Consider the following 25,816-nt stretch of genomic DNA (forward strand, 5'->3'; position numbering starts at 1 on the left):
TTCAGTTTCTTCTGATTTTCTGTGAAGAAAATATAGTTAAAGGCCCTCAGATCCCGTGTCCCAAAAATAAAGAAAAAACCAAAACCCCAAAAGTATTAACAGAAAGTTGGACCTGGTGAGCCGATCAAACAGAACAAAACGGTACAGCATGGGGCAAGCCCTATACAGGGCTTTCGAAGCCCCTACTAGTACCGGACTAAAGCAAAAAAGATCTTAATGCAAAAGAAAGATCGAAAACAGGACAACCGGTCCCACCAGGCCAAAATCACAAGAAAAAAGCAAACAAACAAAGGCTAACAGAAATACCGCATGGCAGGCTGGAAGCGTCAGCTGCGGCCCACAGCGACTGGACGTGCGCGCACCTCGCCCGGTGGTGGTGGAGCGAGCGGAAATGAGTGGAAAGGCGGATACTAACATGTCGAAAGCCAGCCTATTTATAGACCGACCAACAGCGCCACAAATGAACGTAATTAAATGACCAAAAAAAAATTATCCAAACTCCAAAATATACTAACAAAAGTTCATACAACTAAACTCTACAAGAACACAAAGAAAAGAAATAGACGAAAATCATAATGTGCCCGAAGCACATAACAATGGAGTACTGCATGTATACACTAGATGTATGGAAAGTAAGAGAGTGAGGATACCAAACAAAGGTTTGTTTCAAACATGTCCTTTGTAAATGAGTACAGGTTCCCTTCAAGGGTCAGAAACGTTTTGCCCGACTTTCAGACATTGCATAATTAAAATGTCTTACAGCAACACACTAACCAAGTGGATAAAAGACAAGGTTATAGTTGTACAACCAATTATACTCTTTCATCTTCCAAAGATCAAACAGAGGTTACTGCCAGCATGGATTCAGTCCCATTCTGACTTGCCGAAGCAGTATTCATCCTGAGCCTTAATGATGAGCCTGGAGGAAAAGTTTCAGGTTCACCCGAGATGTTGTGCTGAGGAAATATTCAGAGAGCTGGAGAGAAGCAGAAATGAAGGAAAAGGTTGAAGTGTCCAAAAGAGAAAGATTTATAAAAAAGAAAAGTGCACAAGAATGAAGCGTGTGGCTCACCAAAAGACAAGCATGAGGAAGCAAGAAAATAGAGGCGAATGACAAAGACAAACTCAAAGGATAAATAGCCCACGGCGATGTCTGTCAGACCTCAGCTGCTTCCCATCTGCTGATATTCTCCCTCCCGTTTATTCACACATAACAACATTATAAGTGCGGTTTGTCCATGTTGGTTCTCATATGGTCCTGCTTTTATTTGCTTATGTGTAATAGCATCATTCGTCCCTCTTACGCGCTCATCTTTGGCAGCAGCTGTTTGTACAACTGTGTGTTACCCCAAATGTGTTCGCATGTGAGCGTTTGCACAGAGACTTGTGGCTTAGTTGCTGCATAATTTCATTCGCAGCCATTCTTTTGTCATCCAGTAATTGTGAAAGAGATGGTGCCGATCAGGGCTTCCTTTTCACTAGGCAATTTTCCCCTTGTTTGGCTCCGTCTGGAGAGAGACATAATGGGTTCACAGCAAAGACTTTGACTTTCAGATGTGTGTGTCTGTTTGTATACACCTGAGCATCAAATAGCATCTCTTAAGTGGTTTTATTTGAATGGAAAACCTTTATTAGCAGTTTATTCAGATTTCTGTCTCAGTTTATTTCTAATTTTGTGCTTTTTCATACATGTTCATCCCTAAATTGATAGATTTTCATACAGCTACCATTAACAGCCTCATCACCCTCATATAATGAGATACTGACGTTGATTATGACACGTTTCTTCTCCTTTAGGTATGATTTGGTCAGAATGCAAGGAGATTTGGAGCGATGGGCCCAGGGAGTACATCATGCACCTTTGGAACGTTCTGGACTTTGGCATGTTGTCCATCTTTGTGGCGTCCTTCACGGCACGTCTCATGGCGTTCCTGAAGGCATCTAAAGCCCAGCAGTATGTAGACATGCATGTGCCAGATGAAGACCTCAGCAATGCCTCACTGCCTGACGAAGTGGCTTACTTCACCTACGGTAAACAGTGGATACACTGTGTGTGTGTGTGTGTGTGTGTGTGGGAGGTGGGGGGGGGGCAATAATATAAGCAATGTTTGTTTCAACCGTTTGCTGAACTTTGCTTTGGCAAAAGCTGAGTTCCCCGTTTGTGGAAACTCTTCTCTTATGATGTTTAGCTATTCTTTTCACACAAATTGATTATTTGACATTGTTTAAAAATTGAAAATCTTTTCTGGGTTGATTATTTTCTATGCTACATGCATTGCTAATAACAAGCTTCAAATCAGATATGTACATGTAACAAATGCAGAAATATCTCAGCTTTTGACCTGAAACATTTGCACGTGGTATTACCATGCATATCTATACACCGGGTTGCTTAGATAGCTTTCTGCAGACTTCTGACCAATTTTAAAGGTATTTCTTTAAAAAGATAGGTCCAGGGTTTAAGTAAAAGAGCATCTAGCAAAGCAAATAAACTTCTTTCACAGTGAAAGGCAATGCAAATGTTGCTACAGTTACAGGAAATTATTTTATCATAGACATTTTGTCATAGCAGTTGATCAAATGAAGCATTTTAAAGATAGGGTCATTTCAGCCCATGGCCTCACAAGCACTGCCTGTTCTAAATGATATTGCTGCATCTTCATTATGCCTTGCCATTCTGGGTATATAAGACAGAGGAACTGGCCATTGAAGTTGTTTCACCCCTGAATTGGCCCTAGAGACAATCACTTTGCCTTACAATGTTGGAGATGATACGGTGACTCAGATTCTCCTTTCTCTCCACCAGGCTTTAAGCACAGACCAGGACTTCTGGTTGATCACTGTAAATAGGCAGAGTGGAGCAACAGCAGCATAATGAGCACACCTTAGCTGCAACATTTATTTGTGTGTAAAAATTTGTCGCATAATTTATCACGTTTGATTTTTGCATTGTGGTCATACGCAGATCCAAGTGATGGTTGAAATTAACAGAGCGACGAGTTACAATCTACTTTTGAGATTCTGCTAGATGTGTATTAGAAAAGCTTTATAATTGCACTTGTGCAAATCAAAAATGATATGGATGTTGCTTATTAATTGATATGCAGAGCATGACGTGCCAGGTGTGGCCTGCTTGTGATTCTATCAACAAAGTGATTGCATTCAAAGCTGCATATTATTCTATAATGTGAGCAATGATTAGAAAGTATGATATTTAGTGTTACTTAAATTTATGACAACAAGAAAATATCTGTGTGAATATTTACCAAGTAATTAATTCATTTAATGGTCCCTAACATATTTATGTAGCAAAAGGACTTCAGGCTGCAGGTAATGTGCTTATCTGCACATGAAAAGAAACTTCACTAGTGCTTCCCCCTGCTGGCTGGACTTTGTCACGACAAAAGACTCAGCAGATTGTTCTAAATAGATGCTAACAGACACAACAAAATTATAGATTTATTAAATTCAGCATTTTTAAGTTGAAGGTTAACATTTCTATTCCACACACTTCCCTTTGACTCTCAGCTTATCTTCATTACCTTCTGTCTTGCTGCTCTCCTGTCCAATTTAAAATATTTACTTTTACATTTCTGTATAATCAATTCTTTTTTTTCCCCCTCTCCTTTTGTTTGCTTTTTAACAACATTTCCAAGCATTCACTTTCATTCACACCCTTTTACTGAATATTTCTCTGCTCTGCAATCAGGAACATTTGAAAAAGCAATCAATATGCACATGAGGACAATGGTAAAATGTACAGCATGTTTGATTAAATTTTAACCCTTTATCATTTTTACAGCCAGCAGACCTAAAGGACACAGAGCCATAGCATATGTGTATCAATTCAAGAACCAGTAACAAGGGGATAAATTGACAAAAAAAAAATTAATTACTAGCAAATTAAAAATACTCTACCTTGCAGAATGCTTCAGTCCCTCCCTGTTGTTTTTTATTGTATTTTTAAGAAACATTTATGTCTTGTGATCTTTTGAAGTGATTATAATTAATCAGATCGTTTTCAGAAAGCTTCTTTTACCTAATTTTTTTGTTTATTTGCCCACCTGAATTTGACATACAAAACATTCAAGCAGAAAAAAGCTGAAAAAAGTTTAAATAATTTTATATTAAAAAAATGTATTTAAATAATTTTGTTCGTATATCTTTTGCTGTTTTTGATTTTATCTTTTTTGTGTGTTAGGTATATTTATGTATGAAAGCTTTAGCAGATCTGAGTTGAAAACTAGTTCAGTATCATGTCTTGACATGACATTTTAAATTTATTTATGTATCATAGTTTTCTTTGTATCCCTTATAGTTCTTCCTCTATCTATTATTAACTTTTCTACCTTCCTTGAAGTTTTTTACACAAATTTCTTCCTTTCTTCTTCAGCCAGGAACAAGTGGCGCCCCTCTGACCCTCAGATCATCTCAGAGGGTTTGTACGCCATCGCCGTGGTGCTGAGCTTCTCACGCATCGCCTACATCTTGCCAGCCAACGAGAGCTTCGGCCCGCTGCAGATCTCTTTGGGACGGACCGTCAAAGACATCTTCAAGTTCATGGTCATCTTCATCATGGTGTTTGTTGCCTTCATGATTGGGATGTTCAACCTCTACTCCTACTATCTTGGGGCCAAATACAATCCAGCTTTCACCACGTGAGTTGAGCCTGGCGATGAGACTAGTTTGACATGTTTGAGGTTTATTTACCTTTATTGTTACTGTACTTTGAAAAAGTATTGTCCCTTACAGGCTTCTTCTGGTTTTTTTTAAATAGTTTTTCACACTTAAACATGTCAGGTCATCTAAAAACCAGACTACAAATTTATATTTTTAAATTGTGACTTCCTGTCCTTGATGATTAGAGAATGTCCAATCAAGAAAGATTTGTAAATACTTTTTGACATCGCTGTGTTCCAGAGGTATTCAGTTTGTGCTCAATCTGTGTTAATGCTGCACAAGTTAAAAAATAAATTGAAATCTTAAAGTCATGGTGCTCTTATAGAGGAAAGGTCAGTTTTTAATCGTTATGCATTAAAACCAGACTACCTGTTTGCATCATATAACACCTAAAGCAATAATATGTCTAACAATATATCTACAGGCAGCTTGGATATTGACTTTGTGTCACCGCTTTAGCTGCAGCAAAGATAACTGCCATTTAGTCATTACTTTCTGGTCTTCAATGTTCTGCTTTATCTTAAAGCAAAAAACAAAAATGACTGGTTGGAACTGACCTCTGTGGAATGAATTAGAATAAAAAAATTCAAAGATGTAAGAAATGTCCAAGTGAACTGAAAACTTAAAAAGGTTAATATCACTTTACATCAGCCTATATTTGAACACGTGATGGTATGAAGCAGATCTGTTTGAGCTGTGTTTTGGTTTAAACACTTTGATCCTACATCATCTATGTTTTTGGTTTGGTATCTTTGGACCGTATTAATTACTGCAATCATATATTACGTCCTGCACAATGTCACTTTCTTCCAGCAGGTCTATGATGTGTTTCAAACAATTTGTAGGAAAGTTGAAGTGAGGTAAGTTGTTTATTTGAGAATTTTAAATTGCAAAGAAGCTTTCAGCGACACTCACAGGGAGCTGTAAAAGCATTAATCTGCTTAAGTGTCTGTTCCTCCTATGATTATTGTCTGCTTTTTCAAACTGTTAAAGTGTTTACTCTTTAAAGGCAGCAAAACATAAAACCATTTATGTTAGCATTTTTCAAGACATCATCTACAGAGGCAACATTTATGGGGGAGAGAATTTTAACTTTTACAAGAATCAGCTGTTCCAACATCTCCTATAACATCAATTATTCTGTCTCTTACCTCTACATAGCTTTTCGTGACACTCAAATATCCGACTTTGTCGATGTCGGATATTTGTTTTAAGATATCAGTGTTTGACTGCTAACATAATGTTTCTGATTATTATCACTCAGATTTGACATAAAATAACCTTTTGTTTTTCCCTGCTACATATCACGCTTTATTTTCTCTAAGGAAGGGGAGACTCACCCAGACAAATTTATTGACACATTTAATGAAAATGTGCATAAAGCGTCAAAATAAACATGTATCTTATCACAGTTGCAGAGCTTTAAACTGTAAAAGGAAAGTAATAGAAATATTTTCTATCATAATCTTTTCTTGATGCTGTGTTCACTCTGGGTACTTCTAAAAGTATTTAAAATTATATTTAAAAAAATTTATTAACAATTAAAATAGTACATATTGAAAGAATTGAGATTGAACATTTTGTTGCATTCCTTCAGTGGATTGAATTGGCAGCTAAATCTACACCAATGGTAGGTTTATTGTTCAAAATGAGTAATCTCAAATTAGTTTAACAACTGGTTAACAACAAAAACACAAGTTTGGTTGGACATAAATTCGGGCATTAAGGTTTGAAACTCTTCATATATCCGGGCTGCCAACAAATGTATCCTTATTTGTATGTCTATGTTTACTTTGTAAATATGATCTTCATAGTTATGCAAAAAGTTATGCATAGTTATGATATGGGAAAAGTCAAATCATTGCACTACTATAATGTTTCACACCTAATTTCAACTTTTCACCTTTTTACTTTCTCTTTCTCTCTGTCAGCTAGATCAACAAAAAAGGATTTGTACCTGTGTTTTTTAGTTGAGTTGGTAATTCCTTTAACTTTTGTATCTGATTCATATAAAACAACATTTATTCTCAACCTAGCTTTGCATGTTCACTAATACTCTTTACTTTATACTTCCAGCTACTATAAAGTTCAAGCTACTTTATAGTAGCTTATAGTAGCCTGAACTTTGTCCTGTTGTAAACACTTATTGTTAGAACCTTTGTTTAAATTGTCAACTCAAATGTACATGGGGTCAAAATCCAAAATCTGATTTCAAATGTTATTATTCTCATATCCTTCACCTATCAGTTATGTGTACAATGCAAAAAAAAAAAAAGTATATATGACCTCACTAATCTTTGCAGTCACTTATCACAAGGAGCATAAGAGAAATTGTACTTTCTTGTTCTAACTTACAGCCATAGCTGTGCTGAGTGGGTGCATGTACAGTACCTCGTCTGCCGAGTCTCGGCACCCGAGTGGCTTTGTGTTCTGCTTGGCTGCCCACATGGAGCCAAATATCCAGACAATGTGACGAGCAGACAGAAAGAGCAGAGAGTTAACTGACAGCAGCACATACAGACAGGCAGAAACAAGGTCTAATGGAGTTGGAATTGAGTGTCAAAGAGATCGTGGCCACAGACCGACCATCTGACATTAATGAAGACTTCTCACAAAGCAAAGAACAAGCACAGCACACATGTGCAACTTTAGACAGAAAGAAGTGTAGAATCCAGTCTCTTCCTTGTTTTAGAGTATCTTCCTCAACGAAGGTTGTGAATTTTGCTCAAATAAGACCTTGTTAATGCATTACTGACCTTTGTGAGTGTCTTTATTTTTGCTGTGTAATGAGGTAGATGATATTCAATGAATTGCTCTTTCTACCTGTACACAATGTAGATTTTCACTTTCCTAGAAATTGATGTTGTCTGTTTTACCACCAGGGGTCAGTCTGGTATTAAATCTTATCCAGTCGGCATGTCAGAACAAAATATCTGGAGGCAGGCATGCAGAGAAAGAAATATAATTTTTTATATGTACATCTGTATATGTAAGGCAATATACTAATTTTTGTGTTGTACAACTAACTGGAAGATTTCAGGGGGGCTTCTAGATTGTTTTTAGCATAATATTCACTAATTAGAAGAGGTGGTATAGCAGCTGAGTGTTAATAATAGTGTGGCAGTGTCAAATCTGTCCCTTTTGTCCTTTATTCTCTTGCAAAGAAACATGTCCTAGTGTCCTGTTTTGTAAGCGCGTGTGTGTGCGTGTGTGTGTGTGTGTGTGTGTGTGTGTGTGTGTGTGTGTGTGTGTGTGTGTGTGTGTGTGTGTGTGTGTGTGTGACGTCAGATGTCTGAAAGGGCACGTTTGATGGAGGGATGAAGAACAGCCCAGTCTGATAGCTCTCATTCATAGAAGGGGGCGCCAGGTGTAGGAGGTAATGATACCCCAGGAGGGACAACTCAGGCTGGATGTTGCAGTGAACGAGGTGATGTGGAAGAAGGGAAGATTAGCATAAAAAAGTGAGGCCGACACACCGATTTCACTCAACTATGCTCACACTAATAAAAACTTGCACATGAACGCACAGCTTGATAGAGCTTAATGAAGACTGAACCACCCTTGTACGAAAACTGGGAAAAGCTTGAAGACACTTCCAATCACAGAATTCAAAATGTACAGATAAGACGCTGTTATCTGTATCTTATTATGCTCTGTTAAGAGCCCATACGCTTCAGTCAGTGCATACTTGTTCTTACTGTTCTTCAGAGTTTGTGTTGCTGAAACAGTTGCATATGTGCAAAGAATCTTCTGATGTTTATTCACAAACACTGACAAAGAAATTGATTGAGATAGAGCTTTTACACTCTGGTCAGCTGTGCATGACTACATGACACACTAAGAAAGATGGACGAAACAGAAGACATGTGACAATATGTCTCTAAGTTAAACAGAAGAAATATGAGAATAAATACAGAAATACCTCTGGGTGCCAAAAAGTAAGGCGACTAAGTTAATTAGAAAAAGGAGGAGAAAGATGGAGGGAAATGGAGGAGGATGACAGATGAGAGGAGAACCACAGGGAGCGATGCAGAGGTGGATTTTTTTTGGATTGGCTCTTTGTTCAGGCAAAATGCAGGAGACCTGCCAGAATATGTAGACAAAGGAAGAAGAACAGTGAAAAGAGGATGAGAGAAGGTCATGCAGACTGAGCAACAGCCATACATCCTCACAGGATTAGCACAGATTTAAGCGTAAGCATTTGGAAAGGTGGGAAGAAATCAGGACGTGAGCTCTGTGTATGTTTATTGCCAGCTGGCTCTCAGCGTTCGTTTTATTCTATAGCATTCTATCTGACACAAGCTGCTATTTGAATTTTGCCTTAAATAGTACATGAGTTTCGTTTTAGTGAATCACGTTTAAAAACACGCAGTAGATATTGATTGAAGCAGACAAGAGTTAATTAATGCAATTGATGAGATTTTTGCCCTCTAACCTTGTAAAGCACTTCAGCCTTACAGTGTTTACTACTAACCTGACGGACTGTTGTGATAGACCACATAAATAAGTTATGATTTTAGCTTTTCCTTTGTAGACCTGCTATATGTTTAGGGTAATTGTTCTATTTGAAGGTGAACTTCCATCTCGGTCTCAGATCTTTGGAAGAAAAGCTTCACGACAACAAGGTGCTGTTAGTTTCATGCTGGAGAGCGGTGGGCTCAGGACGAAGTGCAATCTTTTCTGCTTCACATACCGTCTTGCATTTAGGTAAAAAAAAAAAAAGCTGAGTTTTGGTGTCACTGAACCTTATGTTATCTCCTTTACATTCATAAGGGTACTTCTTTCAGCTATGGGTTACTTCTTTTTGCTTATCCCTTGCCAGATTTGAGGAATCTTCAACTAATAGTTATACTCTGAGCTTTAGATCACTGCAGCTCCTCTAGATTTAATGACCTTCTTTGGTTCCTTTTGTGATTCATGATTCAACAGTATTTTCTCCTGACCTAGTTGAGAGTAATTTAGGCTTCATAGTGTTTGTGCACTTCTGTTCTCATGCAAATGTCAGATAAATTTATAGAAAAGCTGTATTTTTATTGGAATAATTACAACCAGGGGGAGGATACAGCACAACTGCACAACACTCCTTAACATTTTTATTTGTAAATATCTATGAAAACCTTGAAACCTGTCCTTCCACTTGACAATTGTTTTCTACTCTTTATCACTTTAATTTCCATTAAAATACATGAAAGTTTGAGATCGTTGCATGGGAAGTGCTACTGCAAAACACCATGTACAAAATTCAATTATCTAAATAATAATCCCACCAATCATGGATGACAATGTGTCTGTTGGTAAAATTTTCTCAGTAAATTCCTGTCTTGGAGTTTTCCAAGTAGACGATGTATCCTGCAAGCCAAACATTTTGATTCTTGCTTTGACGTCAGCTGTTGCCCTTGAAAACATTGGTTCCATCTCAATGAAGCACAGAATGAAAACAGGTGCCACACCGCTCCATCCACACGAGGTACATAAACCTCTGCTTTTTTTTGTTGTGTGACTTTGTCTAGATGCTTTGTCAGTATTTATGAAAGGGAGGACGGAACTGTCAAGCTGATGGACCGCTAAAGAAAATAAAATGAAAAAGAAAATAGTAGCTAACTGTATTTACTTTGAACGACGTTGACAGACGCAGACGGATTTCTCCTATTTTTTTTTTTTTTTTCAAAGAAGGATAAATAGAGTTTGACATTACAAAGCAGTGTCCTCACAACCCCAGTGTAATTTGGACTTTTTTGAAAAAATGTAATTAAAATAATATTATTCTTAGGGGTATGATTTCATTAATTTTGTATGGATGGCTGTTTTTGCTATCAATCCACTTCTCTTTACATGGCTTAAAATTAAAGTTTAGTTTTCTCATGACGAGGAGTAAAATACCAACTAACAAAGAAATCCTGACTAACTTGCACTCAAAAGCAAACCAATGTTTCAGATTACATATTTGATGTCTGTGGCGATTGTAGTAGACAGAAGGGTCTGCCTCTCCTCTCGTCATTTCTCCTCCCTCTTCATTATGTGTCTGTTAGTCTCTTATCTGTCTCTCTGTCTGTGTGTGCGTGCTCACCCATGTGGCTTCCTGGTCCCTGATAGCCTACCTGGTGCAGCTGTTGTTCATCTCCTCATTACTGCTCTGTTTATCCTCTGTGGGATTTTTTATTTTTTTTACTTTTCACCATAACGTTATAGGCACGCCACTGGGACCTGGAGTCTGCTTCCAGTTCTCTTCCAGTCAGCCACTATCTTTTCCCAGCTCTTCAGCTGCTCTTCCGGTCTTTCTGGGAGGAATCAATATTCTCTATTTTACATTTGAGTCAAATCTTTTTAATATCCTTGAGGTAAAATGATCTCTGAGTGACCTCGAGGAAGCAGTAGCAAAGCTCTGCCATGAATCAGTGGATCAAATGATTCAAGTCCACCCTGCCTTTCTTTTTTTTATTTCTGCCTTTGTAATATGTTTTACAAAATGTTATTAATCATTTAAATTATTCTACCACAATTCGTCTGAACAAGGGAGCCTCTGAATTCAAAGTCGGTCATCTGAACTTGGTCACTTTTAATATGCTCCCACTGCTAAATGCTCTTGACTGTCATTGACCCTTTAATACTTTATTTTATGCAGTCATTTAGCAGATAAATTTGCTTCATTGTTATAAGTTACCTTAACTTGCCTCCGATACAGAGTTATTTATTGGTAAGAGCTCATCATCCTATGATAGCAAGTTGGAGCTTTAGTTTGAGTCCTCGCTGTATCTTGTCTGTCACTGTTAGAGAAAATCCTGCTTCTACAGAAAAGCCCAGACATCCAGCTGACCTCTCTGCTCGGTGTATCTTGACCTAGATGACATTTTCTGCACCTCTCTACACCCACAAGTCATTTTTACTGTATTTATCCAACAGGCAAACAAGTCATGAAAGAGTTCATTATTGGATTTGTAGCAGCAGGCGTAGCCTTATAGGCCTCTTGTCCTCTGTGGCACTGCTTTCCTCTCTATCGCCTTGTAAAGCAAGACTTCTCCATCCCTGTATTGATCCAGACTAAATACTAATTTCCCATCTATAAATGTTTAGTCCAACATTTAATAGCAGCCTTAACTCATCTCTCCATCTATAAACTGCCTTTGTGTGAATCATAAAGTTTAAAAAAGCTGTGCTATCAGTGACCGGAGCAGGGAGGTTACAGAGAGATTGCATGGTGAGGTTTAAGCTACTTCATGACAAACTGGGAAACTTCATAAATGAACGGCTGACATCGAATTGAGAGAATAAACTCCTCATTGTGTTTGAATAAGTCATGAAAAAAAAAAAAAAAAAAAAACTCCTGTGTTTATTTAGCTCAAAGACCCTCTTTGCCCTGTGGGCTGCCTGTCAGGCCTCGGTCTCTTATTGAACTTACCAACAGGGTTGAAGGAGCTTCAGAAACCTTCATTTGTAAACATGGAGCTGCCTCGCAGTGTGAAAGTTTATTTTTTCTTTTTTGTCTGTCAACTCAGATCAGTTGCTTCTGAGTTTTTACCTCAGAAGCAACTTTTACCTTTACTCCTTCCACCCAGCCATTGATATGATTTACTGGAGGCAGGGCTACCAATACTTTGTAGCTTAAATTCAATCCTCTCTGAATACTTTGCAACTCTCTAATTTGGGCCTTTCGACGTCAAAATCCTGGGAAACAATATAGTCACCAGCCTGTCATGTATGAAGATTTATCTCTTAACTTTCTCACTTTTTTTTGTTTCCCTAAGTTTCTGGTTGTTATATTATCTGCCACTGTTCCTGTGTGTTTATGCTCTGGTGGCTTCCTGGTACCTGACGCAGCTGTTGTTTGTTTCCTCATTACATACATGACATTGTACCTAATAACTGAGACGAAAACTGCATGGCCCAGGGATGCAAATATAAGAACTAAATGTGTTATTAGACCAAATAAATGAGAATGATTGTAATTTTATTTTTTTTTCAAAAGGCTTGGTGGAATATTTTTAGTTCACATAATGATTTAAGGGGTGCACCGAAACAGATTAATGGGTTGACGAGTTAGGCAGGGCCCAAAGCCAGAGTTTTCAGTGGCTTTTGTTAATCTAATTAGATCTGATGGTAATTTTAGCTGCACGCCCATTCAGCACTGAGTCGTCTCAAATCAAATAAAGTGGGAAAAAACTGACTGATTTCACAAGGAAATTTCCATCAGTGATTTATGTTCTCAGCAAAGAAGTACTATTACTAACCCAAACGTCATGCAAGTTAAGTCATTGCAGTTTTTAGAAACAGATTTTAGAAAAAAAAAAAAGAAAAAGTTCAACTTTGGTTTAGGCTGATTATAACACATTCTCCCAAAGTGTTTTCGGAGATTAAAGCAAATTAGCAAAAGGCTACAAAAGAAGTCAATGCAAATCAGTCGACAAATAGCTATGGGTGAAACGTTGGAATGGCACAGGGGATGATTGCAATGATTTGCAATGCTATAATTAACAAAAATAATATTTTCTGTTCTTTTTAAAGAATAATTGCTGCCTGAACAGAAAAAAATTATATATTTTTTGCTTAGGAAAGCAGACAGCCTGGTCGTCCATTCTTTTCCCAGTTTTTTCTGTAGATGTGTTCGTTTTGTACATTTCACATTTTAATTCTGTGACATTCCTCAACATCTTGCCCTAAGCCGTATCTCATGGGCGTAATTTCAACTACATATGCCCGGAAACACAAAACACAGAACATCTAAGCTAGCATTAGTCTTTAAAATTGCTTCACATCTTGTGAGAAAACAGAACAGGGCAGCTAGAGCCAGAAACCAGTCAGGCACATAAAAAAAGAACCTTAAGACATGCTTGATTCTGTAATTGCTCCTCTTTTGGCATCAAATCCTATTCTCTGCTAAATATGGTTCCTCTTAAATCTTGCCTGAAGTCTCACCACAACAGCCTCCCTTTGCTTTCCCTCTCTTTTAGCCTCATTTTGTATTTCCGCTGTCTATCACACATGCACACGCGTGTACAAGTGCGTGTAAGAGGCAAACACATCAGCTTATGTTGTTCTTCCCTCTTGGTTGATTGGCTCACTATCAGACATACACACAGATGCACATCTCTTGGGAGCCAAATTTATTTGTTGATTAAATAGAGAAGTGGATATGACCCCACCCGTCTGGTTACCATGGTGACATCTCTCTCTCGCTCTTTTTTTTCCCCCACAACAGGTAGATAACACTCAATTTAATATTTTGTCTGTACTTGCCTGTGTGACTACTTGTTTGCCTTTAGAGGTGTGGAAGAGCGGTGAATTAAACGTCCTGCTAATGACACAAGTGCAGTGAGATAATGAATAGGTTGCCAGCTGCAGCCATTCGCTGAGGTATGTTTGCATTTTCTCTGTGTTATACTAAACCCATAAAAAAGATTTGCTGAGGATTACACAAAAATTAGAAAATAAATTAAAAGAAGAGAACGTGACAGAAATAGGTAAGAGCTGTTTTGGTGAAAACGATGGGGAGAGTGATACGCCAGGAGAGGAATGGGGAGAACGCTGTAAAAGCAGTGAAAACATAATGAGGAATTGGGAGCGGGACATGGCCCCAAAGAGAGGCAGAGAGGAGCTGGAAACATAAAGCATGGAGAAAGAAAATAAGGGCTTGTCTCTGAGGCGATGAGGTTGATTTGGGCCCGTTGGTGATTAGGTTTGGTCTTCTCCCGCAGAGCTGGGGTGAGTCACCATTCTCCCACTCACAGACGCACGCCATGCTGCATGTGGCATGATTTTGGTAGAAAGAGAATGAGAAGCAGCATCAGTTTTTTTTTTTTTTTTACTGTTAGTGTCCTGCAGGGCTGAGTGTAAAGGTTTGTATTATTCACACCCTGGGACAGAAATCTGGGAGGTTGGCTTCTTTGGAGGGACAAAAACAAAAGAAAACAACTCTCCAAAAGCAAATATGGGGGGTGGTCGTTGCTTTGGTTTAGGTCAGACCTCAAGGAAAGTGATTTCAAATAGTCAGATTTCACATTCATGACTGTGCCTGAGTTTATGTGTGAAGCCTTCATGCCTTATGCAACCTTTTGTTAGCTGGCAGCTCTGAAAACAAACAACAGACCCATCTATTACGGATTCAAGACGACTCCTATGAAATACAGACACATGCAGTTTTAAAATGAATGAATCAGAATCGTAGCTAGTCAGAAATATTAATCCTCCATAATCTGAGGTATCAGGTAAATCATCCGTCTCTTCTTGTAAAATACTCTCATAAATGGCTGACATTGGACAAATTTGAATTTATAAGGGCTGTTGATCTCCAGGGATACATTTTAGATTTCCCATAATTGGACTTCCTCCCTGAGAGGCACCTCGCATAGATTTCAGTAAATTAAATAACCTGAAAACAAGATAAGCAAAACAAATGATGATACTCTGCAACGCTCCCTGCTCATGCATCAATATATGCCAGAATGAAAGCAGAAGCTCTTTCCTCAGTTTATACCTGCATCCATATTCTATCTGCAATGTTTCAGGTCGGTGCAGAGAGAGGTGATGCGTGGAGACTTTCCCAGTTGTACTGACATTCAGACACATTTTATTTTGTTAGATTTCCCTCCTAGGAGTCACAGTTATGAACTATTACTACAGACTTTAAATTTGAGAAGAAGCATCTATTCAGATCCAATTAGTACAATGCTGCATGGTTTACAGCTCTTCAAATTGAAAAAAAAAATATCTTTAATCAGTTGCTGGCTTTGTCGCCATTATCTTTTGATTACTCAAACAAGACAAATGGTTGCATTTGGTTAAAGAACGGGGAACTTCTAAGCTGTTGCTGCGAGCTACTTAGTTTAAGTTGCCTTTAAAGCAGAGGAGGGAGGATGCATTCCGCTAAAAATCATAGTCATCTACAGGAAAGTGAAACAATGAAAAGACACAACAATTCTGAAATTCATTTATGTGAAATTATTAATCTAAGATCAAACAAAACTCTAAATTTAAAAAATATATGAGAAAATTATGAACAGTACAGGGTCAGGAGGATGCCATGTTATTGTCTGACATCACTTCTGAGAATATTAAAGCCATTTATTCCCATCAAAAATAAAGTCCAAAGTGTTGAAATATTGTCTTTAAGCATAACATTATCTTTACCTTATTTTTAAATATTTTGTGAACTATAATGTTTTTGTTAGATAAACAGGTTTTATTCATATCGAACTTGTAGCTTTTGGCCCAATCAAAGGCCATGTTAATGCAGTGGTTCTTTGTCCAGCAGTTCACATAGAGTCACACAAACCAATTAAAATATAACAAATTAAAATTTAGTCAGTCACAAAGACTGAAAAAGTTGTTCATCTAAGAGAGTCAAACCAGTTGTGTCAGGTCATTGACTCACTGACCCTTCAAATAATTATTTTATGACGTACTGAACAGCTAACAACCAAGTTTTTAAAAAGGTTTTTGTGGATTTAACCTMACCTGAGGCCTTTCTGTGTTTTGTATTGCACGTTTCCCCATGTTTGGGTTTTCTTCAAGCACTCCAGTTTTTTTCCAACACTTCAGAAACACACACGCAAAGTTGATTAGGCATTCTTCACTGATTTTCAAGCTAATGAGGAAACTACATGTGGAAGAATGGTCAAGCTACCTGTTCTCTCTTGACAAACATCACCATTTGTCATTTGCACATTTTGCATGGGTTGCTGTAGATATGAAGTGTCTGTGATGTATCATGGAAGTCCTGCTGTGGTATTTCCCAATATACCCCAACCACCTGGTCCAACGGATCAGTCTTCTTTGCTTCAAGAAATATTTAAAGATAAAACAAACAAAAACACGTTATAGTTGTAGTAAGACCTGCCTTAACACCATAAAATAGTATTTTGTTGTCCATCAGCTGTCATTTATTGCAAAAGATCAGATGTGAATGCTTATAAAATCTGCTTTTATGTGCTAAGGAGCTGAAACATCTTAACTGTCACAAAATCTAGATCTGTATAAAGTGAAAACTCCAGTTTGTGTCCACATTTATTAAACGATAACACCCTCTGAGCCACTCTGCCAACGCATGAATGTCACATTTTTGCAAGTCTCCTCCTATCAAACTAACAATCTGCCCCAGCAGATGAGCAATGACTATTTATAGACTTGCCTTTTGGTGAGTGTGGAATTTTAATTGTGTTTGTTCCTACAAATGTCTGCTTAACAACACTTTAGCATTGGCTGAAACAAAGTTGTCTATAATTATCTCTTACATTTTAGGAAAACTCCTCTATATCGGGCAAGAGTTTCACAGGTTGGGAAGTAGGACCTTGAGACTGATTTAAAAAAAATAATAAATCATTAGATTAGAAAGATAAATGGGATATAACATAATCAAGAGTAGAAAAGTGACCCCCTTTTTGGGGTTGATTCAAAAGTCACATTTTGTTTTATCTTGTAAGAGAGACTCAGTCACTGGTCTTCACAGCGTGCCCTCCAAAATCACCTTCTTTAGCTCCTCTGATTGCACCAAAGCCTTTTGGATTTCATTATTTTAATAGTGCTGGAGGGGAAGTACTGATGGAAACAGCCTTGCTCCCTAGTCGCTGCCAGTGAGCCACTTAAAACCCAAACACGGTGGTTTGTGAAAGTTCTTTGTCGTTGGACACCTTCACAGTACACAAGATTTAATTAGATGATTGTACAGCAATCTGATGTGGAGATGGCAACTATTTAATCCATTATTAAGTCATGTTTTTTATGAATATTGCATAGAACCAGTAAATGTCTGGGTAATCTCTTTGTAGTAGTTCTTCCTTTTTAACTGCACTAATCTGGTGCAAACCAAAACCATTATGGCTTTTGTTTCTTTTAAAAAGAGCTTACAATTAATCATTGTATGAACTGCAAAATTGTATTTGTTCCCTACAAGCTAGAATGCCATAACTGCATACATTTCTACATGCTTTGTATTCTAACCTTTTCACGGTTTCACCCTGTAACTGTCTGATTTGTTTTTTTATTCTCCGTGCTGTTTGTTCACTAATGTTCTCAAGGACTCAGGTACACAAAGGTGGACTCTGTTCACTACTCATGTAAATAAGTTTGAAAACCATGTATTACTTTCTTCGGCTTTAAAATTATGCGTTGCATTTTGTTTGGTAAAATTAAAACAGAATATCTCTACCTTGTGGATGTAATGCCGCAACATAGAAAAGTTAATTTATCGTGAAAAGGCTTGTGAGGCACATTAAAATCTCCCACATCATTAGTTGTAATTTTAGTTAAGTGGTCTGCTGATGTCATACATCATTTGTTTCAGCTGAACTGTTCTAACCAAATAATGACCACTCCACACTCTCTCCAATAGCAAAACAATAATATTTCAGATTTGTTCTGCCATTCGGTTAAAATCAGACTCCAGGTAATGATTCAACTTTTATTTAACATTTATTTCTGCTGCATTTGTCATTTCTCTTCTGCAATTACTCTTTAATGCTCTCTTGATGTCAACTCACTGGCACACACATATAACCCCTTCATGTCATATGTGTTGCAGCCATTACAACTAATGTGCCAGTGACATGACAGAGCAGTCATTACAACTAAAGCACAGCCATGGCCTCAATTACAGCAATGGCATCTCATGGAAATAGCCATAATCACGGTTATAGTCCGTCTCCAACAGCAACAGCAGCAGTCTGTGAAAAACTGGCAATTTGAGAGGAGTGCAATGGCACAAAGAAAATATTCCTCTGTAAACCTTCTTTGCATCCAACCCAATTTTTTTATTGCTCAGCAGAAGCCTCTGTGCACAGAGGTTTGACTGAAAATGAAAAGTCGTTTCTTTTGAAGACATTAAGCATCCAGTTATTATCTCAAAGCTTTCTATGCGCAGTCATTAATTATGCTTTTTCAGCAAACTCATAAAATTCACAAAGAACAATGACGGCATGCCAACGTTTAGAGAACATTATAGAAATTAAATGATGCTGAACAGGCTAATTATAAATACTTTGCCCAAAATCACAGTGTTTTGGAAGATATGTGGTTCAATGGGAGAGCATAATCCTACATTTTCTGCAGAAGAGTAACAAAGTTACACTAGCTGCATAGAAGAAAAAAGGATTTATTTCCTCCCCGTCTTCTTCTTCTATGGTATAAAAGGTGAAGCACCCAGAGGATTTTCTGTTTTCAAGAGTGAGAAAGAGAAACGTGGGGGAAGTTGACGATTGTGTATGTTCCTGTCTGACAGACTCCTTTCATGCATGTGAGATGATGGTTTTTCCTCTGTGCCAACACCTAGCCTTTCTTTGTGTGCCAGTGGATGAAGTTTTTTTGGAAGACGCTCGCAGTTCCACAACCTACACATCTTCCCTTTCCACGGTGCTCTCTTACCTCCAAGCCCTCCAGCGGTTCAACCAGCCGGCTCATTCCTCCCACCGTGCCTCCCCTCTGTCATCTCAAGCCCCGTGCTTGCCTCTCATGGAATATTTCACGACTCAGATGTACATGAAAAACCGGTGCTCACAGGTCATGCAGCCTTTTGCTGTTGTGTCTTGTTGCTTGTTTTTCTCTTTTCAACCTTCAGGCTCAGAAACACAACTGGACGTTTAACTGTGGAACTCGGAAACTTCAGATATGTCCTTTTATTTATTAAACTCTTGATTAAGCACACTTGAATAACAGAGGAAAAGCCAAATAGAGGTTAAGAACTGCCTGTATTTCACCCACAGGGATAGAAATTCATTCAGTTTCAGTTGAATGTCAAAATTCATTCAACTGAAAAAAGTAATTGTGACAAACATGATTTTTTTTAAATGGGACACAAACTGGGTCAGTATGTGACATATTTGTTAAAATGAGAAGGGTGCCATCTGTTCATATACATTTCTCTTGACTATAAATATTATGTTTTCAGTATTTAGTTGTGGATTTGACCTGTTCTTTTTCAGGGAGGGATGATGAAATAACATACATCTTCAATGAATGAAACAAACCAAAGTAGATCCATACATTTGAATTAATGTCTATACTGACCTGGTTTTCAGCATAGTCCACAAATTTTCACTATAGTTGAGGTCAAAGCTTTCCAAATATTTAGCCAACTTTATCTATTTCAAAACCAATTTTGATGCATGTTTGGTGTAAGAGTCTTTTTAAAATTCTCAAATATTTAGCTGTTAATTTTATTTGAAGGTTAAAAAAATTTACAGGATGGACTGCTTCTTTATTAATCTATCCTCTTTGTAAAACATACCAGCAACACTGATAGCAACTCAGTCCCACCTGAAGATGCTGCCATCACCAGGCTTCACAGTTGTCTCAAAGTTCTTAAGTTTGCAACCCTCACTTTGAATCTTCTTTGATGGAAAATATGTTATTGACCAAGAACTTATGTGAAATAATCAAGAGCCAATGATAAAGCAGAGATGCTCACTATGGAGTGCATGCTGTACTCTGCCTCAAATTACTTTTTGCTTACAAAACAGGAACCATCCAGTAGTTACTTGTCTAAGCTAAGTCTCTTTGTCTCACCCGAACATAAAGCTTTTCTCAGTTGAACTTTAATGTGTCAAATTTGAAGTGGATGCTTTTTTAAATGGAGGGCTCATTTATCTGCAGACAGAGCCACTGTTGGTGTTCCAGCAGAGCCCTGATTATGATGGGCTTGAGCCTTGGTGATTTCTAGACTGTTTCTGATCCGTCAAACCACTTGCATTCATTTGAGTGACTATGTGAGTCAGATGGTTGAATGTTGGACTCAACGTGATGTGATTCTGAGCCAGAAACGTGTCACAAATGTATTGACAACTGCGAAAAACTTGTGGTTCAGGTGCAAAATGCTCCTGAGCCACATATGTTAATTATCTATATATTTGAGCCTGCATGTGTAATTTGGAGTATTTGTGGAGTAGAGATAATTATCTACCAGATGTGCATCCAATTCTTTTGGCAAAAAAATTCATGAAGGTTGTTTGTTGTATAATTATTCCATCCAGAAAAAAAGATGGTATAATTAAAGTATTAAAAGTTATAAATTAAAATACTGTATGCAAACTTCTTACAAATTTTCATTCTGGACAAACTTTTAATATGCCTCCATTAACATAAGGTGTCTGCTTTGCATAAAGTTTGGCAAAGGGTTAAAACTTAATTAACTTAGTTTGAGAAGTTAATTATCTCCTAAATGCTGCAGCTGAGTCATTGTCTGTTTTTTCATGTGTACACAGTTGCAGCACTCTGTGTGCAGCAGAGGCAGAGACGGGGTTGTGTGTTCAAATTGGACATGACTCATCACTCCTGCCTCACAAATCAAACAGCATTAGATCACATATTGTCTGTCTTCATGTGTGTGACTCAGCAACTAGCGCCTAAGGGTGTTTACCCACACCTGCACCCTCTCATGATTTCACCCTCCCGTCTCTCTTTTCCCTCAGGGTGGAGGAGAGCTTCAAGACTCTGTTCTGGTCCATCTTCGGGCTGTCTGAGGTGATCTCTGTGGTGCTGAAATACGACCATAAGTTCATAGAGAACATCGGCTACGTGCTTTACGGAGTCTATAACGTCACCATGGTGGTGGTTCTCCTCAACATGCTCATTGCCATGATCAACAGCTCGTACCAGGAGATAGAGGTATGCAGCAGCGGCTCGATAGAGAAAAGGGCAGGATGTTGTCAACAAGTCAATAAGGATCATCTGGTATCAGTGATGTGTCTACAAGAGGATTAGACTGTGACTTTAAAAAAAAATGCCATCAGCTACTGAAAATCAATCAAACAACATCAGACTCTGTCACAGATAGAAAAAATTCAAATATTTTTTTTTTCCCCAAAGATATAAAGCACACAGACTTGTTGTCAAACAGGCAGATGTTGGGCTGTCTGCCGTCGTAGCACTGTCCTCTAGAAGTCAAAGTGCTCAAGCAAGTCATAGCTATTTGTTATTCCTGTCTCTCCTGTCATCATCCATCAGCAGACTCACCTTGCTTCTCTGTTTGCTCGTCCCCGCAGGAGGATGCAGACGTGGAGTGGAAGTTTGCCCGCGCCAAGCTCTGGCTGTCCTACTTTGACGAGGGTCGGACCCTGCCTGCCCCGTACAATTTGGTTCCCAGTCCCAAATCCTTCTACTACCTGGTCCTCCGCATCAAGTCGTGCCTGATACACCTGTGCAAGGCCAATGGCCGCCGCCACAACAATGAGGTGGAGATGGGCATGCTCCACACACAGGCCAAGGTCAAAATTTTGCATTTTCTACTGACAGTGTTTTGCAAAACTGTACATTGCGCACCAATAGAACCTTTACATATTTTGTCACAATAGACCAGAAACTTCAATGTATTTTTTTATCCGGATTTTACAGAATAAACCGTTACAAGGTATGGCATAATACTCGAGCAGAAAGAAATTATATGTGGTTTTCTTTGTTAGAGTTTTACAAATGAATATTTGAAAACACTTAGAAGTAGAAGTGCATTTTGCAGAAACTCCAGCTGCATGCCTTTTGGGCTTTGTGTGTACCAGCTTTGCACATCTAGAGACTGAAATGTGTGCCCATTGTTTTGCAAAGTAGCTCTTGCTCCATCAGATTGGATGTAGAGTTGTCCTTTCAAGCCATAATACAGATTCCCTGTAGAATTTAGCTCTGAACTTTGACTGCTTGAATGTCCTTTTATTTAAATCACTCCATTGTAGGACTGGCTGCATGAAGGAAAAGCCTTTTGCAGCTTCTGATAGGTTTTGTCCTGGCATTGCTCTACATTTAACAAAGTTTACATTTTACTCTTAACAGCTTCCTAGATCACGCATGCCACATTTTACAGATCTTTATTTGTTTTATTTATTTTGATGTCCTTTATATTTCTGTATATATCTTGTCTATTTTCATAAGCCTTTTATCAGTTCCTATCTTTGTGTTTCTTGGAGTTGATCCATCTCATATTACAAGTTTTAAAAGCAACTAATTTAAGTTTATGTTTGTAACTTGGCAAAATATGAAAAAGTTCAAACTCTTTAAGTACTTTTTAATAGGTTTTTCGTACAAAATGAGATTTGCAATCCCTCCAGCAATGTTTTCCTCTGCACCTTTCATCTAAAGTCATTTTATTTCTACCTCTTGAATTAATGTAGCAGGAGATTATTAATTTAAAAGCAGCTTATTCTGTTACCTTCTTTTTCAATACCATTTTCAGACAGTTTAATCTCCGTTTTATTCTCTAGTTGAACAAAACCTGCTGCAGTGACTCTAATTATAGACTAATTTGTGCATTTACTGTACTAAATACTTCCTGTCAAATTAATGTTTTCTGATTTCCAGTGTAGCTCCATATAACTGCCATAATTATAGTGAGGGAGAATGATAGTTGCACAAAAAACAAAACAAAAAATCATCATTGTTTTCCTTCTATAATTAGACATCTGTCTGTGTTGGTTGGTTGTTTTTGAAAGTATAATCTGTATATTTAGGAAACATTACAGATTTAAGTGGAGCGTCCCTCTAACTCAGATCTCTATAATAAAAAGAAAGTTTTATTTTTTTAATTGGAAACACCAGAGAACATTTAACAAGGCGTCAAACGTAGCATGCTAGCCATCATCCGCAGGCATTTCCTCCGCCGGCCTCCTCGGCTGGAATGGCTCACCTCACCGGAGCTATTAGTCAGGCCATTGCTTCTGCCTGCGTCTGCTGAAATGCCCGGGCAGATTTCGGATAGGGACAAGATAGGCTTCACCCTGCTGCCTCTGTGAGTGTCTAAAACCTTCTGCAGACCTGACAGTTTAACCAAGGCAGAGGCAGGAAGGTGCAGGAGGCGATCAATGGATAAGCCCACATTAGCCCACAGGAAAGCGTTGAGGATGTCAAGCGAGATTTAGGAGTGATGGGGTGGTCTGTCTGAACCACCGATTCGTTTCTTCTCTCTTTCGGTGCTTTAATTGTGATATAAAGATGCATATGGGCACTAAACTAAAAAAAATGTTTTAGAAAGCCAGCTGTGCCAACTGATTGCTTTAAAACTATGTGTGAAATTAAAGTGAAAGTCAATGATTTGATGTGATTTTATTGTGCTGGTATTTGGCTGGTAACTGCCAACCTGGACTTTATGTGAATCTTAAAGTCCAGAATTCACATAAAGAGAGATTAACACAAACAGAGTCAGGATAGCCCAGCAAATCGAGCTTTTAATGTTGACTAAGAACTACAGGAAATATATTTAAGCATTGCCAGTTGGCTTTGGGGAGACTTCTGCGTAGAAGATGCCTTCTCAGCATTCACATAAAACTGGAAATTTCTGTCTCATCTGGGTGCAGCTGCAGTAATGTGGTGAATAGATAAATAAGACGGATAGCTGAGCCACTGGCTTCAGTTCCTCTGCAGAAATACTTCTCTTAAAAATAAAAAGAAAAAAGTTCTTCTAGTTAATAAATAATATACTCTTCATAAACACTTTTGTAAAGTAGCACAAAACCTTTTCTGTCTTTTCTGTTTTTTAGGCTAATGAAATTATCAAAATGGATTGTAATTATTTATTTGAACTGTTCTTTTTCCAGGGTGGCATAGTTCTTAAACAGTCAACTTCTTTGATTTTTAGCAACATGTAGTCTCCTGGGAGTGTCATTAATCTACAGGTTCTCATAATGTGTGGATAAAGTTGCAGAGAAACCAAACGCTTTTACTGACATTTTGGCTGCTGTTGGCAGAAATAGTTGAGCTCATTTAACTGGATGGACTTTATTTGTCCCAGGTAACTAAGCCTGTGTTTCTGCATCTCTCAGTTTCTGTTTAACATAAACAGGGAGTGAATGGGCGCTGGGCCAAGAAAGACACGCTTTCTACAAAATCAGCACCTTCTGAAATTTGTTGCTGCCTACATGGGCCAGCCGAATTACTGTTGTAAAATCATTATCAGAGGAGGTAATGAATGAAAGAACCAGAAGTATGTTTGAAAGAGTCGGCGTGAGATTTTAAATCTCATGTTTTGTCTCCGAATTTTGATCCAAATACAGAAAATCACATGAACATAGAATTAAAGTTAAAAAATGAACAAATTTGTGACACTCAAGTGAGACCTTTTATAAAAGTATTTATTTATTGATCTTACTTTCTTGCTGATGAAGCCTTACCGTCGGAGAGTTGACAAGARATCTCCGGATGGCAGCAGAGACAATAAAACAGAGTAGGTGGTCGGTACAGTTGTCATTGCTTCCTTTGTGGYTTGGTGAGTGGCATGGCAGACTGAGGGTGGACAGGTAGCTATGGACTGTTTTCTCTCTCACTTGTTTTTTTGGCAGCTCAACAGTGAAATGGGTGACAGATGCAGATAAGAAAGTCCAGCAGTTCTTCTCATAAAGTTAAGCTCAAGGCAGGCAGACATGTAATGGTGATGTCTGGCTTGAGACCAGAGAGTACCGAGATCACACAGGCTGGAACTCAAAGACGGTGCCAGGGTTTTTCCAAAGGTGCACAGAAACAGTGCAGGTTAGTGACAGGCAAGGCAAACTTGGAAATACAGGAGGGTTGGATTTCTGCAGCCATAAATAAAAATTAGGTGGCAGGATGAGAGAACGTTTGATGGAAGAAAAAGAAAAAAAAAACATCTGGGAATATGCCAGGACCTTGCTGATGGCTTCTTCTCTGCAACTTGAAAAGTCACATGCTAGTTGGGATTAATAAGGAATTTGTWAAATGTGTGGATCAGAAAAAATAATCCCAAATAAATTAGATTATGTTATATTATCTGCCTTCCCCTTGAAATGGTTGATCCTTTTAAGAAGGTCAGAATTAATGATACACAGCCGATGATAAATGGATAGAAATCTGCGACCAGTACCCAGGTGGTTCATTTTTTWWWAAATGTTTTCAGACATACAGACATACTGCTTCAACCATCTGTCATATTATATTTCTCATTCTATTTCTAAGGACTAAACATTAAAAAATATTTACATAGCAACCCATTTAATTTTTTAAGAATTGTATTCTGCTCTCTTATGATGTGGTTTTGGTTGAAAGGGAAAATAAAGTTACATGTAGGTTATAATTATGGCTTCAAAAGTGCTTTTTTTCCCCTTGATTGTAAATCTGAAGAAYGGGTAAATGTTTTTAATATAAGTTTGTAAATTCATCTTTGTGTTACATTTTCCTTTCTTGCTTTTTGACATTTTCATATCTATCAGATCTTATATTA

General features: G+C 38.0%; 1 protein-coding gene across 1 annotated transcript in view; it reads left to right on the forward strand.

Annotated features, from left to right (window-relative positions):
• The window catches only part of trpc7b (transient receptor potential cation channel, subfamily C, member 7b), a 58,514-nt gene that overhangs the window by 25,061 nt on the left and 7,637 nt on the right, over nucleotides 1-25,816 (forward strand). Inside the window, exons 6-9 of the mRNA XM_008420264.2 lie at nucleotides 1,798-2,031; nucleotides 4,394-4,658; nucleotides 21,072-21,267; nucleotides 21,645-21,866. Coding sequence (XP_008418486.1) covers nucleotides 1,798-2,031; nucleotides 4,394-4,658; nucleotides 21,072-21,267; nucleotides 21,645-21,866 — 917 coding nt within the window. The remainder of the gene's footprint in view (nucleotides 1-1,797; nucleotides 2,032-4,393; nucleotides 4,659-21,071; nucleotides 21,268-21,644; nucleotides 21,867-25,816) is intronic.

The sequence above is a fragment of the Poecilia reticulata genome, linkage group LG10 (assembly GCF_000633615.1).
Source record: "Poecilia reticulata strain Guanapo linkage group LG10, Guppy_female_1.0+MT, whole genome shotgun sequence".
NCBI classification, from domain to species: domain Eukaryota; kingdom Metazoa; phylum Chordata; class Actinopteri; order Cyprinodontiformes; family Poeciliidae; genus Poecilia; species Poecilia reticulata.